This window comes from Arachis stenosperma, chromosome 10 (assembly GCF_014773155.1).
Source record: "Arachis stenosperma cultivar V10309 chromosome 10, arast.V10309.gnm1.PFL2, whole genome shotgun sequence".
NCBI classification, from domain to species: domain Eukaryota; kingdom Viridiplantae; phylum Streptophyta; class Magnoliopsida; order Fabales; family Fabaceae; genus Arachis; species Arachis stenosperma.
In genome coordinates, this window is record NC_080386.1 from 56,820,723 (window position 1) to 56,838,536 (window position 17,814).

At 32.3% G+C, this 17,814-nt stretch overlaps 1 protein-coding gene and 1 pseudogene across 2 annotated transcripts; one reads left to right on the forward strand and one right to left on the reverse strand.

Moving 5' to 3' along the window:
- The first annotated feature begins 3,519 nt into the window (after window positions 1-3,519).
- LOC130955303 (acid beta-fructofuranosidase-like) lies at window positions 3,520-7,786 on the forward strand. Of its 2 annotated transcripts, XM_057882137.1 has the most exons (4): window positions 3,520-4,089; window positions 5,635-5,643; window positions 5,997-6,853; window positions 6,945-7,786. In XM_057882137.1, exons 1-4 carry the CDS (start codon window positions 3,642-3,644, stop codon window positions 7,638-7,640), a joined length of 2,010 nt encoding a protein of 669 aa, XP_057738120.1. In that variant the 5' UTR covers window positions 3,520-3,641; the 3' UTR covers window positions 7,641-7,786. The 2 variants fall into 2 exon arrangements, with proteins under 2 accessions (XP_057738120.1, XP_057738121.1); XM_057882138.1 differs by lacking the exon at window positions 5,635-5,643.
- Window positions 7,787-10,437: 2,651 nt separating this feature from the next.
- LOC130957130 (G-type lectin S-receptor-like serine/threonine-protein kinase At1g11330) lies at window positions 10,438-16,222 on the reverse strand (annotated as a pseudogene).
- Window positions 16,223-17,814: the final 1,592 nt, after the last annotated feature.

The following is a 17,814-nucleotide window of genomic DNA, read 5'->3' on the forward strand; positions in this document are numbered from 1 at the left end:
TAGTCGGGTCCAAAATCATGCTACACAAGAACTAAATCGGCGATTAATTACGGATCCAGTTTCTGTTTTATTGGTTTTGTTTCATTGTCAATGACGGCAAACATCATTTGGTGGTGGGTCTGGTGGGACCCAAAAAACACCAGCCTCACAAATAAATGAATAAATCAATGTGGCAACTGAGTTATTCAAACAAACTACGAAGTGTTGCGTCTGGGCCACCGTCTTTTGTGTCATCCAATCAGATCGCGCCATGCTTATCCTTTAACATGTGGTGTAAAAACAAGACCAGAGAAATAATAATATCTAGTAACATACAAAACCCATGTAATCTGACATGGCGGTATATATTGCATTATTGATTTCAATCAACCCTACTTGATACTGTGACAACAAACATATCATCCCCTTTCACATGTCTAAATTAAAAAAAATCCTTTAAACAAAAAAAGCAACTGTTCAAATAACAGATGTATTTACTGATCTTTAGTAATAAGTTCATTTGTAACTGACATCAATTTATTTTATTTAATAATTACCACAATTTCCGTTTAAAAAATTGAGTACTTTGTAGTGCGTAGCATTTTTTTATTTAAATTGTTGGTCAGATAAAAAAAATCGTGTGAAAAATATTACATGTTGAAGTAGGGGATGGATGTTGGAGTTGGATTTTGGACTTGTATTCAATGATTATGATTAATTAAGTATATAATTATTGAGCATGATTATTAATTTATTATGATTGTTTAGCAAAAACTAATGACAACTAGTGTATTTACTACTACTAATAAAAGTCTAAAACCAACCTCAAACCAAACTCTGATGTGGCAGTGATTTGGCTTCTAGAGCTTTCGCTTGGCGTGGTTGTGGCGTCTTCTTCTTTCCAATGAGCTACTGCCAAAATTAAAACGTGATTTTTTAATTCTTACGCTTGTTGGTTGAACCGTTAGTATGAGTGCCTATTTGCTGAGAATTTTAAGTTTGGAACATTATTGAGGACTATTTCATTGGCCCTCTTTTGCATACTATTATTGTTCCTAGGTTTTTTGAGTTTTATATTATTGGCACACGTTGTTACCTTAATTGAGCTCTCACACGTTATTACCTTCTTTATTGTCTTCATTTCATTGAACCTTCTGAACCTTTTAAATTATTATTATTTTCTGTATATGAATATTCTTGACTTTATATAAGAGGGGTAGAAGATGTTTGGCTTAATTTTTGTTTAACTTTGATCAAATTTATATTAATAATCTCAATTTAAAAAGTAAATACAACTCTTTTTAAAGAAATGAGCTCGACTCAGGATTTATCAACTTTAATATTAGGATAAACTTTATAAATAATAAAAAATTACTAAAATTCTTGTAGCAGTGATTATGAAGTGTATAATAAGATGTTTAACACCAATAAAATTTCAAGTAAAATCAAACAGACTTAAAATGAAATTAAAATTGAAAAAATGAAATAAACTTTGCTTAAACAAGTAAAAATAATAAGAAAAAACTAAAACTTGAATCAAAGAACTAAATTGAAAAAGAAATGCTTAACAAAAATAAACAAAATAAATTAACTCTTAATACTCATATACAAGTATTCTTAGTACTCAGATGTACTTATATTTTATGATATTTTGGTACATCAGTGTGATTAAAATTTTGTAGAATTTTTAGTGTGATTTTATGTTATTGAATAGAAATTTCTTTTTAATTTGTTATTTTTTTATTTATAGAGTAGAAATCTTTTTTTATTGAATTTTTTTCTATTTCACGATTACAGTTTTTATTCTCTTCATTTCGACTTTTCTAGACTTCTAATTAATATTTGAATTAGTAAATCTCAGGTGGACACACGTGCATTGTTGTCCAATTTTACTATTTTGATGTCGAAATTACTCTATGATCCAATTTTTACATGATTAGATTGGTGTGCTTCATAATAATACCAATAAAGCAAGCAGATAATTATAGTTCGATTGGAGCATAAATAACTTCGGATAAAATGATAACAATAATAATGCTATAATCTTATAAAAAACAAGGTTATAACTTATAACTCAATAACGAATAAATAGTTTAGTCTTCATCCAAAGATGAAAATAAGTATGTTCTAAACTCCTTTAATTTTAAGAAATCACTCAAATAAAAACGCTTAAAACGTTTTTTTAGATGTGTTTTAAAAATTAAAATTCAATACATACAATGATTAAATTATGTTATTTTTGTCAAAATTAAATTAGACAAATTAATTTAGCTAAAAAATCGATAAATTACATCTTGAACCAGTTTGAATTAATAATTTTTATAAAAAATAACTATAATATCCCAATTATAAAAAAATGACTAAAATACAATTATTATTATTATTATTATTATTATTATTATTATTTTGCGAACCCTGAATCGTAACCCTTCTCTTCTTTCTGTGCTGTCATAGGGTTAGGATTTAAGATTCTCAAAATTAAAATATATATATATATATATATATAATATGAGTATTTTAGTCATTTTCTATAATCAGATTATTGTAATAATTTTCTACTAAAAAAAGAATATTAATTTAGACCAGTACAATGATTGGTTTACCGATTTTTCGATCAAATTAATTTATCTGATCTAATTTGACAAAAAAATACGATTTAATTTAATATATATATTAAATTTTAATTAGTAAAAAATATTTAAAAATAACATTTTAAACATCTTTATTTGAGTGACTCCCTTAATTTGATCAACAAAAGAATTATAAGCTCATCCTTTGCAAAATAGAAATATACTTTAACAGATCATCGTACAAAAATAAAATTTATATGATTAATTAATAAACATACACTTAATTTATTTAAATAGGTTGTGCTTATATTAATAAAACTCTACAATGATCAGCTCAATTTTTTTTTTTAATTTTACTTCTTCTTTTGATCTAACTATCTTCATCTAACAACTATATATATTTGTGCATATATGTAATATGCTATAATTAGGTGTTAAAAATACCGTCGGATAGTCTTTACCTATAATTGAGCTAGATTTTAATATATCTAAAATAATTATATATATTATTTTGCAGTACAAACTAAAATGAACCTATTAGAATCAAAAAAAGTATTTCAAATATCAAGTTGCAATAATGTCATAACTCTTCTATATATTATATACATTGTAACGCTATTATTACTAATATTATATTACATAGACAGTCAATTGTTACAAGCTTCTTCTGTACCATAATATTAAATATTACATTATTTGGAAGGAACAGTAGAAAATTAGACTTAAAATTATTGAAGCAATTTTAGGAAATCGATCAAACAAAAGTTACAAAATTATCAATAATAAGAGACAGAAATGATTGTTATTGGAAAATTGTAGGGCCAGCAAGCTCAATTATTATGTATTATTAACCAGAAAAGCGGTTCGGTTTTCCCTCTCAGTTCCAAGTGGTTTGGAAATAATTACATCGAATGGCACATGTGAGGTCTATCCTGACAGGCAGACTCTATAAATATTCCCATGTGGCAAATACGCTCTCATACTTGTTCAATTCTGTTTTCATTGTCCAATTCATTATCATCATTTTTCTTTCCTTAGTTACCACCACACAATTCATATTGACTCATTAGCTTCTTTATTTGATTATATCCAATGGGAACTTCTACTAATAATAACGACTCTTCTAATGATATTCCATGTTCTTACGTTCTCGTGCCGGATAACCTCGATGCGGCTGGCGCTATGGCAGAGCCGCGGAGACAGGTGAAGGGGTTGCTTGTGATCCTTTGTGGGCTTTTAGTACTTTTTTCATTGGTGGCCTTCAATTGGTCTTATAAGGGATCCAATAATGCGCATGAACGAGCGTCATTGGCAGCAGCATTAACCAGCATTGTTGACGAAAAATCTACATCATCAGAAATAGTGCCTTCTTCTTTAACATGGCAGGAGGCAGTGTCTCGCGGTGTGTCTGCTGGTGTGTCGGAAAAGTCCAACTGGCTTTTCAGCAGCAACAATGGTGAAATGTATCCATGGAACAATAGCATGTTATCGTGGCAGAGAACAGCTTTTCATTTTCAGCCTGAGAAGAATTGGATGAACGGTATTTTCTTATGCTTTGACTGACTCATTCTTTAAAAAAAAAAAAACAAAAAAATGAATCAGAAAGTTGTAAAAAGTCGTTATCACATAAAGTACAAAGCGGTTAACGTGGAAGTATATATAATTATATATATTATATATAAACAAAATTTACATGACTAATAGTTTTATAATCAATTTATAACTAATATAAGAAAACAAAATAACTAAATAAATAAATTAGATAAACTTTTTCTTATTACTGTGAAAGAAGAAGATTATTAATTACATGTTAGTAGAGTACATGAGTACATATTTGTTAGTAAAAAAAGTGATTGAAAAAGTATTGACAGTTTGTAATAATTCGGAATAAAGATTAATTCCTAACAAAGAGCCTAGCTCAACTTCTCTATTTTTTAAGACCTTCACTCCTTATTTCTTCATCCCTTTTTCTTTCTTCATATTGGTTTTTCAATGGCAAACAACACATTTCACAATACATGTTGAGAAAAAAATTATTAACCACATTAAATTTCTCATAAATGAACTGTTAACTTATATTATATTGATTTACTATTTGATACTCTCCATCCAATAAATATATTATTTTTATCCAAACTTTTGTGCTGCAACATAAGTTATTTTGTCGGTTTAAGAATATTTTAATATTTTTATTAATTTTTTATTTAATTATTCACTAATAAATATTTAATAATTTTTAAATTAAAATGGTTTATACATTTTACATATTCCAAGATCTCCCATAAAGACGGATGAAACGTTTTTTGTAAAGACATTTACGTGTCACATTATTATTAGATGTATTAATGAACTGGTTATTTTTGAATTTCTTAACAAATTAGAATAAAACTGATTTTTTTTATAACAATAACAATAAACTCAAATTTTTTTAGGAATTTAATTGTATTTTTAAATTTTTAGAGATTTAAATATCCGAAAAACAAAATGTCAGAGATATAATTGTCTTTTTATTAAAAAATTTAAAGATATTCAATTTAGATGGTATAATTTGATCGGATCAAATCGGGTCTAATAATTATAACACAGACAATTGAGTTTATTATTGTTGCTATAATAAACCGATTTGGTCCTGATTTATTAAAAAATAAATTATTAATCGATTTAATAAAAATATCCAATAATAACATGATATATGTGAATATCTTAAAAAAAAAAAAAGACATTTTTAATGTCTTTATTAAAGTGGTCTCTATTCTAAAAATTAGTCATTCTTACAGAGGTCGTAACAACTAGATAGTCATGATCTGGCGGCAATAAATCCTGGAAACCAAGACGAATACTTGTTAATGTAGGTATCTTTGTGATACGTAAAAAGCAAGATATGTTTATTGACCGGATCAGAGTAACCTGATTCTCGCCGATAGTCAAATAGGTCTTGTCGGAACCATTCCTTTGAACAGCATATACATAATAATAAAAAATAAAATGTACCGAATGTTTGATGTTTGCGACTAATTTTTCTCTTGTTCTTGTCTGGCGACTCTGGCTTGCGCTGACGGGGTTCTGCTGCTATCCTCTGCTTCAGATCCTAATGGTAAGAGACCACCCTCTCCTTTTCCCATAGGTTTTTACTTTTCACAATATATAATCGGTTGTTTAACAACAATAACAATGATAATAATTTGCTGCATTTTTTTGAATGTCTACCATTGACTTAACCCAAGTCTATATGTTTTGGCAAGAATTGGTCTATAAATATATGAGAAGTTACGAGGATGTTTACCTCGTTTGTTGGTCAGTCAAGGATTTGACATTTATGTGACCAAATAGTATTAGTAATATAATAATGGACTGAACAGGGCCTAAAAAAAGTGCATACACACATGGCAATTAAATTAATTGAAAGCAGAAAAAGAAAAAGGATTAAGCAATGAAATGAATTTTCAGGTCCACTATACTACAAGGGATGGTATCACTTCTTCTACCAGTACAATCCAAACGCAGCTGTATGGGGAGACATAGTTTGGGGACACGCCATCTCAAGGGACTTGATTCACTGGCAACACCTTCCACTTGCTATGGTTGCTGACCAATGGTACGACAAGAACGGCGTTTGGACCGGCTCCGCCACCATCTTACCCAACGGCAAAATCATCATGTTGTACACTGGTTCCACCAACGAGTCAGTGCAGGTTCAAAACCTTGCATACCCTGCTGATCCATTTGATCCCCTCCTTATCGATTGGGTCAAGTACCCTTCCAACCCTGTCTTGTTCCCTCCACCTGGCATTGGTGCAACTGACTTTCGTGACCCAACCACCGCTTGGCTTACCTCCGAAGGCAAGTGGCGTATCACCATTGGATCCAAGCTTAACAAAACTGGCATTGCTTTGGTTTATGACACCCTGGACTTCAAGACCTACGAGCAGATAGAGGGCTTCCTTCGTGCTGTTCCTACAACCGGCATGTGGGAGTGTGTTGACTTTTTCCCTGTTTCCAAGGAGGTTGAGAATGGCTTGAACACTTCTGTTAATGGGGCGGGTGTGAAGCATGTAATGAAGGTTAGTTTGGATGATGACAGGCATGATTACTATTCAATTGGCAGCTATGATGAGAAGAATGTCAAGTTCATACCAGATGATGTTGACAACGATGTTGGTGTTGGATTGAGGTATGATTATGGTGTGTTCTATGCGTCCAAAACTTTCTTTGATGATAGCAAGAGAAGGAGAGTGTTGTGGGGTTGGATTGGAGAGTCTGATGCTGAATATGCTGATGTTGCCAAAGGCTGGGCTTCACTTCAGGTATATACTACTACTACTACTACTATACACCATATATGGGTGGCTACCTAGCAATAACACTATACTAATTACACTGTTTTTAATGTTACAGGGTATTCCGAGAACAGTGACACTTGATACGAAAACAGGTAGCAACTTAATTCAATGGCCTGTTGCAGAGGTGGAGAGCTTGAGACTGAGAAGCAATGAGTTTAAGGATTTGAAGGCAAAGCCAGGATCCGTGGTCCCAATAGATGTTGGGACAGCTACACAGCTTGATATTGTAGCTGAATTTGAGATTGAAAAGGAAGAGTTGGAGAAGGCAACAAGCGAGTCTAATGTGGACTACTACAGTTGCGAGAGCAGCGGTGGAGCAGCACATCGTGGTGCCTTGGGACCTTTTGGTCTTTTGGTTCTTGCAGATGATGGGCTTTCCGAGTACACTCCTGTGTACTTCTATGTGGTTAAAGGAAGTGATGGAAATCTCAAGACTTCATTCTGCTCCGATCAGTCAAGGTCGTCTGTGGCAAGCGATGTAGTAAAGAAAACATTTGGAAGCTTGGTTCCAGTACTTGAAGGTGAGAAGTTTTCTGTGAGGATATTGGTGGACCATTCAATAGTGGAAAGCTTTGCGCAAGGTGGAAGGACCACGGTGACATCAAGGGTGTACCCAACAAGGGCAATCTATGGAGCTGCTAGGTTGTTCTTCTTCAATAATGCAACTGCTGCTTCTGTTACTGCTTCACTCAAAGTTTGGCAGATGAATTCTGCATTCATAAGACCTTACAACCCTGACCAGACCAACTAATATTCAGGGATACTAGCTTTGGCATGCAAAACAAGACATCAATTCTGTTTCATGGGAAGCCTTATTTTTTGTACTTCGCTCCGTTACTTACTTTCTGTAAATGATTATATTTGCAATATCATCTTTCTTTTGCTTTTGTTTCTTTAGTATAAAGCCTCAAGCATCGTTGTTTTAATCTTATCAAATGGCTTTTCTACAAAATGAAGATCCCAATTTACAACTATCTTTGACGAAACCAAGTACAATCCCAAAGACTAGATAATCAGCTACAGAGGAAAACAATAAAACAAAGAATCATCATCTCCCCTTTCGTCAAAATTGGTCAGAGACTAATGGGCTTACAATTTTTGCTGCGTTTTTGGCGAAAAGCTACCATTCTATGTTGGGCCTTTCCGACAACCAAGTTATAACAGGCTCCTTTTTTAGTTACTCCACTCTATTTCAATTTTTTGGCTGGTTATAGCAGGAAATTAAAATTTAATAGACAAAATAATAAAATAAAAAATAAAAAATTAAATAAGAAAATTAATGGGAAAACTAATAATTGGAAAGTAATCAAAGTAGGTCTATACGCTTTCATAGCATAAGTATTTAAATTTAAAAGTGACGAATTTTGTTAGTGGCAATGGCAAGTGTTCATATCCTCATTCAAAAATATAAACTCAGCTCTAATAAAAATAAAAATTTCACTAAAAAAGGGTAATCTTATTATATACCTGATTTTTTTAAGAGGGTCAGACATAATGTAAGAGATCAATTTTCTTTATCCAAATAAGTAACTATCTCCAAACTCCTACTATTTCTATCTCTATTATTAGAAACAATTTTGAATACTTAATAATATTTTAATAAATTCTTTATTTATATTTTAATAATATTTGATCATTATTTTAGTTTTTTAAACTCAACAATAGTGTTATAAATATAATTAAAAACTCAGAATAGCATAAACAAAAATAATTAACGGTTATAAATATAAAGCCTACTCACAACTTGGTCCCAAAGGACCTAAGAGACCGAATCCCTTAGAGACGAGAATGAAAGGAGCGTGGGGTTAAGCAAGCCCAAAACAGCAACTGAGACAGTTCATCAGCAGCGACAACGGTGATGTCTCCAACGGCAAGCTCCATTGGTAGCAACAGCAACCGCGATGATGGTGAATGGCTCCTCCACCGCGACTCTCTTTTCCTCCCTTCTCTGTCCAGCTCAATCTCTCCCTCTTCATTCAACAATGACAACAACCCTAATAGAGACGGCGGTGGCCTCAACAGCAATGGAAACAGCAGTAGCAGAAGAACGGCTTCTCTCCTGTCGTGTTTCTCTCTCCACAAGCTTCTTCTCTCTCCTTCGGCACCTTAATCACGGCAGCAGCGACGGAACGGCGATATCTCCTTCGACTGTGACAAAGGCTTTCATCGTCGCCTCCTTTCCTCTCCTCTGTTCATTGCGTCTTCATTCCTTCTCTCCCCCGCTCTCATAGTCGACGTCGTCCTCTCCTTTCCTCCCTTTTCTGCTTTCTCTCTCTCATTCATTCTCTCTTCTGTGTTTTCTTTTTGTTTCATTATTCAGTGTGCGTGGGAGAGTGAATGGTGAGGTAAGTGTTAGGAAAATTAGGGTTAGGGTTTTAAAAAAGGAGCAAGGGATAGTTTAGGTATTTTTATAAAATTAGAGGGTAAATGTAAAATGTTTCAAAAAAAAAATTAGGATGTTACAGAATCAAAATTGATATTCTTGAGTTTAAAAGGAGACTCCAACCTGATGATTTTATTGACTGGCTTTGCACAGTAAAAAAGTTGTTCGAATTAAAAGACATTTCAGACGACAAGCGCGTGAAGCTTGTAGCAATCAAGTTGAAGAAGCATGCGTCAGTTTAGTGGGAGAATGAAGTTAAAGTAACAAAGTGACGTTGTGTCAAATTTTCTATGGGGAGAAAATATAAGGATAAAGTGTGGTGCAATGTCATCCCGATGGATGCGTGTCACTTACTGTTAGACGTCCTTGGCAATATGATCGTTGAACCATTCATGATGATTTCAAAAATACATACTCATTTATCAAAGATGGTAAGAAGATCATATTAACTCCGTTACAATATATGTAGATGGTCAAAAGAATCAAGCTAAGCTATGTAGGGAGGATAATGTAGGAGTTCTTTCCAACCTAAGAAGAACAATGCAGGAGCATATATCTTTACATTTGTATTATTATATTGTATTATGAGTCCTCCCTTATTAGTATAAATATGCAAATGTACCCTTTTTGCTTACGAAATTGAGTTGATTGAGTTATATATTAATAAGTTCTGTACTTATTTTTCTCTAAGCTCTTTAAAAGTAAGAAGTACATCCTTGACTTAGCCAACTAAGGTGGGTTCGGCTATTTTTATCATAGTAGGGTTATTAATCTCGCTAAGATTGGTGACCCAAACAAGGGAGTGGATCCTCTCCAGTGGAAAAAAAATTGGATGGTATCCAATGAAAAATCTCACCCTTCATTGCTCTTTCTCTCATTAATTTCTGGTCTCACTTGTAGAATTAAAGGTGAGAGATCACACTTTATTCTCTCCAGTAACAAAAAAAATGGAGAGGATCCATTTCTCCCAAACAACGTCCCAACATCACCAAACCTCATATCTTATTCTTTGTATTTTATTTCCATAAGTTGAATACAGTCTGTTGTTACAAATTGCTTGAATGAAGCATCTCTTCTAATTTTAACTGTAATGGCATAAAGAAAGAAAATAATTGATGAAGCATCATAATAATTAATTATTTTACAAGAACACATGATCAATCCTTTATCTTTCTTGGATGTTTGTCAGACTTATGTAATTGATGGAACATGCTCGATCATTTCTAAGAGAAGACTCTACATCTATCATAGTCTGCATTTGAATGAATGCTGACTGTTTGGGAGGAGGAAGATTAACAGTCTCACTATTAAGCATCGAAATTACTGCAGTCATAGTATGCCTATAGCTTGCAAGTTCTTGTACACACAAAAGGCCAATATGTATGCACCTCGTTATGTCTTCTTTATTGCTTGAATTTGATATTTCTGGATCTATTAGTGATGCTATGTTGTCATTTTTCCACAATTTTCATGCCTACAAACATTAACAATAAGCATGTACTAGTTGTTAACATTCACATTACTAGGAACTAGAAAGAAATTCCTTTTGGAAAAGATTAAATTGAGGTGAGTGATTTAAAAAAACTTACAAACCCCAAAAGGCTCAAAGATTCAACATTCTCATAAAAGCTACTATATTTTCTGCCACTAATAATCTCCAAAAGTAAAACACCGAAACTAAATACGTCTGATTTTTCTGAAAATAGTCCTTGTAGAGCATATTCTGGTGATATATAACCACTACATAAATTTTAAGGTTAATTTCTTTAACTATCATTTCAAAATTAAATTCCAACAAAAGATAGAAGAATACTTACAATGTTCCAACAATTCTTCTAGTATTGGCCTCATTTTCAGTATTCTCAAAAATTTTTGCCATACCAAAATCTGATATTTTCGGATTTAACTCGTCATCTAACAATATATTACTTAATTTTAAGTCTCTGTGTATAATCTTTAATCTAGAATCTCTGTGAAGATAAAGTAGACCTCGAGCGATTCCTTCAAATATGTTAAAACGTTTTTCCCAATTTAATACCTTTTGTTTAGGCGGATCTGCAATAACAACAAAATGTTATAATGAGTATTTTAGCTATATATCAAAGAAGGACCTAAATTAATTGAATGATAACAAATTCATCCACTGAAAAGAGATTCATTTTTATCAAATAAGATGAAATGATGGGAACTAACCAAATATATGTGCATCCAAACTTCTGTTTGGTAGGTATTCATAGATCAAAATCTTTTCATCTCTTTCGATGCAACATCCAAGAAGTCTGACAAGATTTCGATGTTGAAGTTTTGATATTACCATAACTTCATTCATAAATTCTTCTACACCTTGTCCCGATGTTTTTGAAAGTCTTTTAACTGCTATTTCCTGTCCATCTTCCAATCTACCCTGAAAGATATGAATAAAACTCACAATTTGTGGGATATAACACTTACTGTGTTAAGAAAAAAGATACATTTTGTAATACTAGTACCTTATATACAGATCCAAAACCACCTTGTCCTAGCTTATTATTTGAGTGGAAATTATTTGTTGCAGTAGCAGGCTTTTCAAGCTCAAATAGTGAATTCTCCGGAAGTTCAACTTGACTCGTATCATTAAAATAACTATTTCTATGAATTCTTTGAAGCGCTTTCAATGCACAGAAATATAAAATGTTTCAAACTATTTATTCTGCATAGGAAAATATATTGTATGAATTGTAGTTACCTCATCTGATTGCCCTTTTCCTCAAGATATATGCACAAGCCACAATAAGAGCCATTGCTATTATAACCGAAAGAACTATGATCAGTGTGTGATTTTTCTTCTCTTCAATGTTCAAAGAAATTAAGATAAAGTTAGTTTTGGTGTTTTACATGTCATCATGTACAAACAAGGCATTGAGCAATGAAATTCATAATAAAGTTACCAAGTTCCGAAGAGGAATCTCGAATGTAAAGATCAATTCCTCCCATTGAGAACTGCTGTATGTCAATCAAGTTTCCACACCATAACATGCAGCCAATGCCAGAATCACAAGTGTATGCAATGCAAGAGCAATTTGCCAAGCACTCAGTTCTGCAATCATAAGCAATGGAAGACAATCACTGTGAAAAATCTGGAACCTTGACATTTTGCAGCTTCACAAACCTATCACTATTCCCATTATTTCTAACTCTCTCATCACACTGCAGAGGCTTCTTCCTCACACAACCGCTGCTCCAGTTTTATTTATTCCACTCTTGAGCATTCTTTGGCTCAAACCCTCTCAAACAGCTGCAGATAGGTGAATTTTTAGGATCACAGATTCTAAAGGGACCACACTCTCCATAAACATCACACACAGAGCTTATAGCAGACCAGTCCACAATCCAATATCTCTTTGCATAATCCCAATAGGTTTTATGAAGGTTTCCATCAGAACTCAACACATATATCATTGACACATTCGCATAGTTGTATGAGAGGTAGTAGGTGCCGTTGGTTTCACCTTCACCATCTAAGGAGAACCCGTCAAGATAGTTCACGTTCATAGTAGGTATTTCAATGAAAACTTGACCGTTCCATGGACCACTTTGCTAATAAGGTTGAGTTCCTCTCCATATGAACACTTGAGCGATGTGAAGGGGTTTAAGACTCATAGTGAAGTCTCCTATGGATGGATCATTAGGAGTTCTCCATGAGGTGAGTTTCACTCTCTCGCCGGTAATCTCATTGGTGCTAAGCTCTATTTTCGGCAAGAAAGTATCTATAGGGTGCTGGAAACTCTGCCAAAGGATCCTTCCTGTGGTGATTTCTTGCAACACAAGGTTTTCGGTGTTCTGAAGCTGTGCCGTTGTGTTGGATGTAATATTTGTAATGTTTGTTGACCAAAGAATCTGCTTCTGTTGATTCATGACAACAAGGTTTCCATCCTCAAATATTTTGAGATGCCCTGAAGAAGAATCCTTTATAGGTTGGTTTTTGTTGGCAACACAGACCACAGAGAATTTGGACATGTACCAAATTCTGAGATAGGACAAGGTTGATGAGTTAGAAGGGATGAAGAATCCTAGGTGGAACAAAGTGTTGTTGGAGCTTAAGGTTTCGGGGTCCTTAAGGATGTAATTAGAGGAGGTTATGGTGTCTAATAAGGAATCAACATGATAAAAGCTAAGTGTTAGTAGCAGCAAAACTGGTATGGGCATGTCACCTTTGATGAAGTGAAGTAACATCATAATTACATGAAACAGTTAAAGTTCTTGGTTGGATAGGAAAGTTTGGAAGATGACTGTGAACAGGTTTTTCAATCACAAAGATAATAAGTTTCTCCACCTTAGATAAATTAAATAAATGGTTGGTTTATTGAATATTGTAGATATAATATAACCTACTTCTGACACCAGCTGTTTTACTTTTTCTATTTTATCTTTAATTTTTCTTGAGAATGGTACGTACATAATCATTATTGTTCATGTGTGTTTACTCTACATTTTATTTAGAAGAGTGCTATGGGGCAGAATTTGTAATGTATAGTAATCAATTAGTTATTATTAATATTTTTAATGGTATAAGATGATATTTAATAGTGTAAGATTATTCAATTTTTTTAATGATTAAATACTGGTCAAATTTCAATAAAAATGCTAGCCCCTAGATTTTTCTTTTTATTTATTAATTTGTGTCTGTATAATATTGTAGTTGAATCTTTATTCTATTATATATTTCTAATTTTACAATTAAAATGTGTCACATGTTATTTTTTCATTGTAATTGGAATCAAATTTTTTTCTCCAAAATTAAAGAATTCTTCTCCTCCTTACTAATTTTACAACTAAACTGTGCCACATGTCACTCTCTCATTGTAATTGAAATTAAATCCTTCCCACCAAAATTAAAGAATTCTTCCATCTTCTATACTACTTTTACAACCAAAATGTGCTACATATTACTCCCTCATTGCAATTGAAATTAAATCTTTTCCTCTAAAATTAAAGAGTTCTCCCCTCCTCCCTCTTCTTTTTTCTATCTTTCATATTCCTTCAACCACTCTATCTATTTTATATATCATTATTAATATTAATATCAATTATAAATTACTAATTTGACAATAAAAAATGTGCAACATGACATTCTTTCGTTGCATTAAAATTAAAATTAAAATATTAAAATTGAAATTAAAATATACCTATATTATGTATCATATATTACTATATAAATTAATAATCAAATGTGTCACATGAAACTTTTTTATTAAAATTGAGCGAAAATATTTTTTTTCAAAATTTATAAAATTCCTTCCTAAATTCTCTCATCTACTTCTCCCTATTTTTCTACTTCTCTCTACTATTTTTACTCTATATATAATTTATATTTTATATTAGTAATTTGACAAATCAAATTCTGTCATCTGATATTTTTTTATTACAATTAAAATAAAATTTTTTCTTCCAAAATTAACAAACTCTCATTCTCACTCTCATTCTTCATCTTTATCTTTCTCTCTCTTTTCTCTCATTATCTATTTTTTCTACCTTTCTGTTCTACAGAAAATAAAATTAATAAAATAATATAATTCAAATAAAAAATATTATTATTTTGTACATATTTTTTTAATTTTTTATTTAGTTTTAAATTTTTATCTTTTATCTTTTTACTATATATTTTTATTTCTCTTCTTTCAAATACTTATTAAATATAATTTGGAGAGAATACTAATGTTATAATTAAAAGTTAGAATCAAGATTCAATTGTTTAAAAAAAATTAATTTTGAGTTAATTTTATAATCATCAGTATAATTTTTTATGCTAATATCTAATTATATTTTTATATACAAAGAGAGAAAAAATATTATTTTTAAAAAATTAGACTTTTTCATATAAAAATAATAACTAAAAACTGTATTATTTGATTTTTTATCTATAGATACATTGGTATTTTTAATCCGAAATTTTTGTCGACCTACGACTTCTTTTTGTAAAAGTAGTTTGATATTATAAATCTTTTGTACTATGCATAATCTATACTCTCAAAATAAAGTGGATCATAATTTTAAAAAATATATATTTTCGTAATGTTATTACAGATAAAAATATCAGTAAATTTATATAGACAGGATTTAATAATCGTCTAATGTTATATTTAGTCTCCCTAAAATTTCTCGACATCATTCGAGGATTTTGACAACGAACTGATAGATATTTAATCTAATGTTATTTTATATGTTTTAGATAAAAAATTTTAATTAATAATTTTAACATGTATTTATAAGATATATGTTATTTAAATTCTAGATTCTTTCACAAAGTTTAATTTTAAATATAAAGATATATCTTAATAAACTCTCAAGAATGGCCAAGATAAAAGGAATAGTTATCCATTAATAAAGATATAATTACTTCAAAAAATATAGTTATCAACTTTACTATAAATACACTGCCTTCAAGTATATTCACATTCTAACCTACTAAAAATCTACTCAAAACTCTTGTTGTAAAATTCCTATAATACCCTTATTCATCTTTTTTCTAAACCAAACTTTAACCCTAACTTCCTAAATTACCAACACACACCCCCTCCCCCAAATAAGAGAAAAGAAGCAGAGAGAGTGAGGATCGGGAAGAAGAAGGAGGGGAGAAAGGGACAGCGCTGGCGGGACTAAGAGCCGCCGTCGTTGTCATTGTCACGGATCAAGAAGATAAAGGGAGAAGGAGATCGAAAAAGGGAATGGGGAAGGAGAAAGGAAGAAGTGCGAGAGAGGAGCTGCTATCCCGCTATCCTCGCTCGCCCCTGGAGACCGTCCCTGCCGCAGCCGGAGCTTCCACTACCGTCGTCAAGGACTCCATCGCCGCCACAAGAAGCCACCGCATGTGGAAGAGAAAGACGTGACACACAGAACAGAGGAAGAGGATAACATCTCGTTGCAGCCGCCCCTTGTCGCCGCCGCTGAATGGGGAGCTCCATCATCGCCATCGCAGCTACGAGTATGGGGCTTCGAAGAAGGAGAGAGGAGCTCGCAGAGGAGATAGAAATGCAATGGCCAGAGAGAGGAAAGTCTTGCCAGGAGGCGGGAGCAGGTATGCCTCCGCTGTTACTGCAGGTTGTGCCACCGTGCTTCTGGTAGCCGGGAACCGCGCTGACATCACCGGAAGCCACTGCCGGAAACTCTGCAAGTTTGTCCTAGCTCCACTTTTTTCTGCCGATCTGTCCTTGCCGGTGATCCTCACCGGAGCTGCTGATGCTCCATCCTCTTGTTTCCTTTGGTAAGACTAATCTTGTCCTGCCCTGTCTTTCTGTAAAGCTCTATTATTCACTTTGTTCTATCCTGCTTGATGTCCTTATCTATCTTTGTTCAATTTTAAACCACCGTAGACTGTTGAATTCGCTGTTGACCCTTGCTACTAGGGCTGTTGTTGATGTTATTGCAGTGAGAATTGAAGTTATTGCTACTACCTCAGTCCAAATTATGTGCAGTTTCATACCCTTTAATTCGACACTTCGAATTTGGTCTCTTCGGTCTGTTAGGACCATGCTGTGAGTAGGCTTTATATTTATAACCGTTAAGCTTTTGGTTTATGCTATTATGAGTTTTTAATTATATTTATAAACTTATTATTGAAGAACTTTGATTTGATTAGAATAATTGATTTATTATTGCTCAATAATTATTTTTATGAAACTCATACTTTAGAAATTTTACATGAGACTATATATATGCTTGATAAAACTTTATATTATTTTAGAATATTGATTTTATTCGAATATATACTTTTGAAATATTAAAATATTTGTTGGCACTCACTTTAATTTGAAATTATGAAATATGTTTTTATAATTGAGAAAATATTATTTAAAAAGATTTCTGATAAGAAAATATTATCTAATTGATTTGATTCGATACCTTATATATTTGAGAGATTAAATATTTATTGTATTTGAAACTATATGTTTTGAATTGGTTTGGGAGGCTCGTATTAGAAAATCGTAGTTAGTGGCGGTTATGACGTTAACTTATATGCATCTGACTCAGACTCAAACTAGCAGGGGTGTTGCTAGCCTAACGTGTAGGCCACACGTTATATCTGTTATTCTGTTAGGACACACAAGAGGAAAAGGCTACCCATAAAGGTGGAGCTGCCCATGTGTAGACTTTTGATTTGATTTCTGTATGAACTCCCTTATTGATACACCTATTATTATCAACTATTACTTTCTAATTAATATTACTTTGATAATAATATTTATATGGTCTCATGTCGATTATAGATGTATTGTCTAGTCACTGAGTTGTAAAACTCACCCCGTTTTCTAAAAATATTTTTCAGGAACAAATATTTGACTATGTGAGACTTTCTATTCAAGAGTAACAGTCTGCAATAAGTACTTATTCTTTGTTGAATTTCTAGAAGTATATGCTAGGCAGGATCCAACCATTCTTAGTTATTTTAATTTTTTTGTTAAAAATATATAACTGTTTATTTTAGAACTTATAAAATATTTATAACTTGCTTATTTAACTTATATTTGAGTATGTTAGGCTGGCTATAGGATTATTTTCCTGAGTG

Bases quoted from the DNA above. Each gene is read 5' to 3' on its own strand.
- LOC130955303 (XM_057882137.1), top strand. From the start codon at position 3,642: ATGGGAACTTCTACTAATAATAACGACTCTTCTAATGATATTCCATGT. The intron at 6,854-6,944 runs GTATATACTACT...TTAATGTTACAG, and splicing joins AAGGCTGGGCTTCACTTCAG to GGTATTCCGAGAACAGTGAC.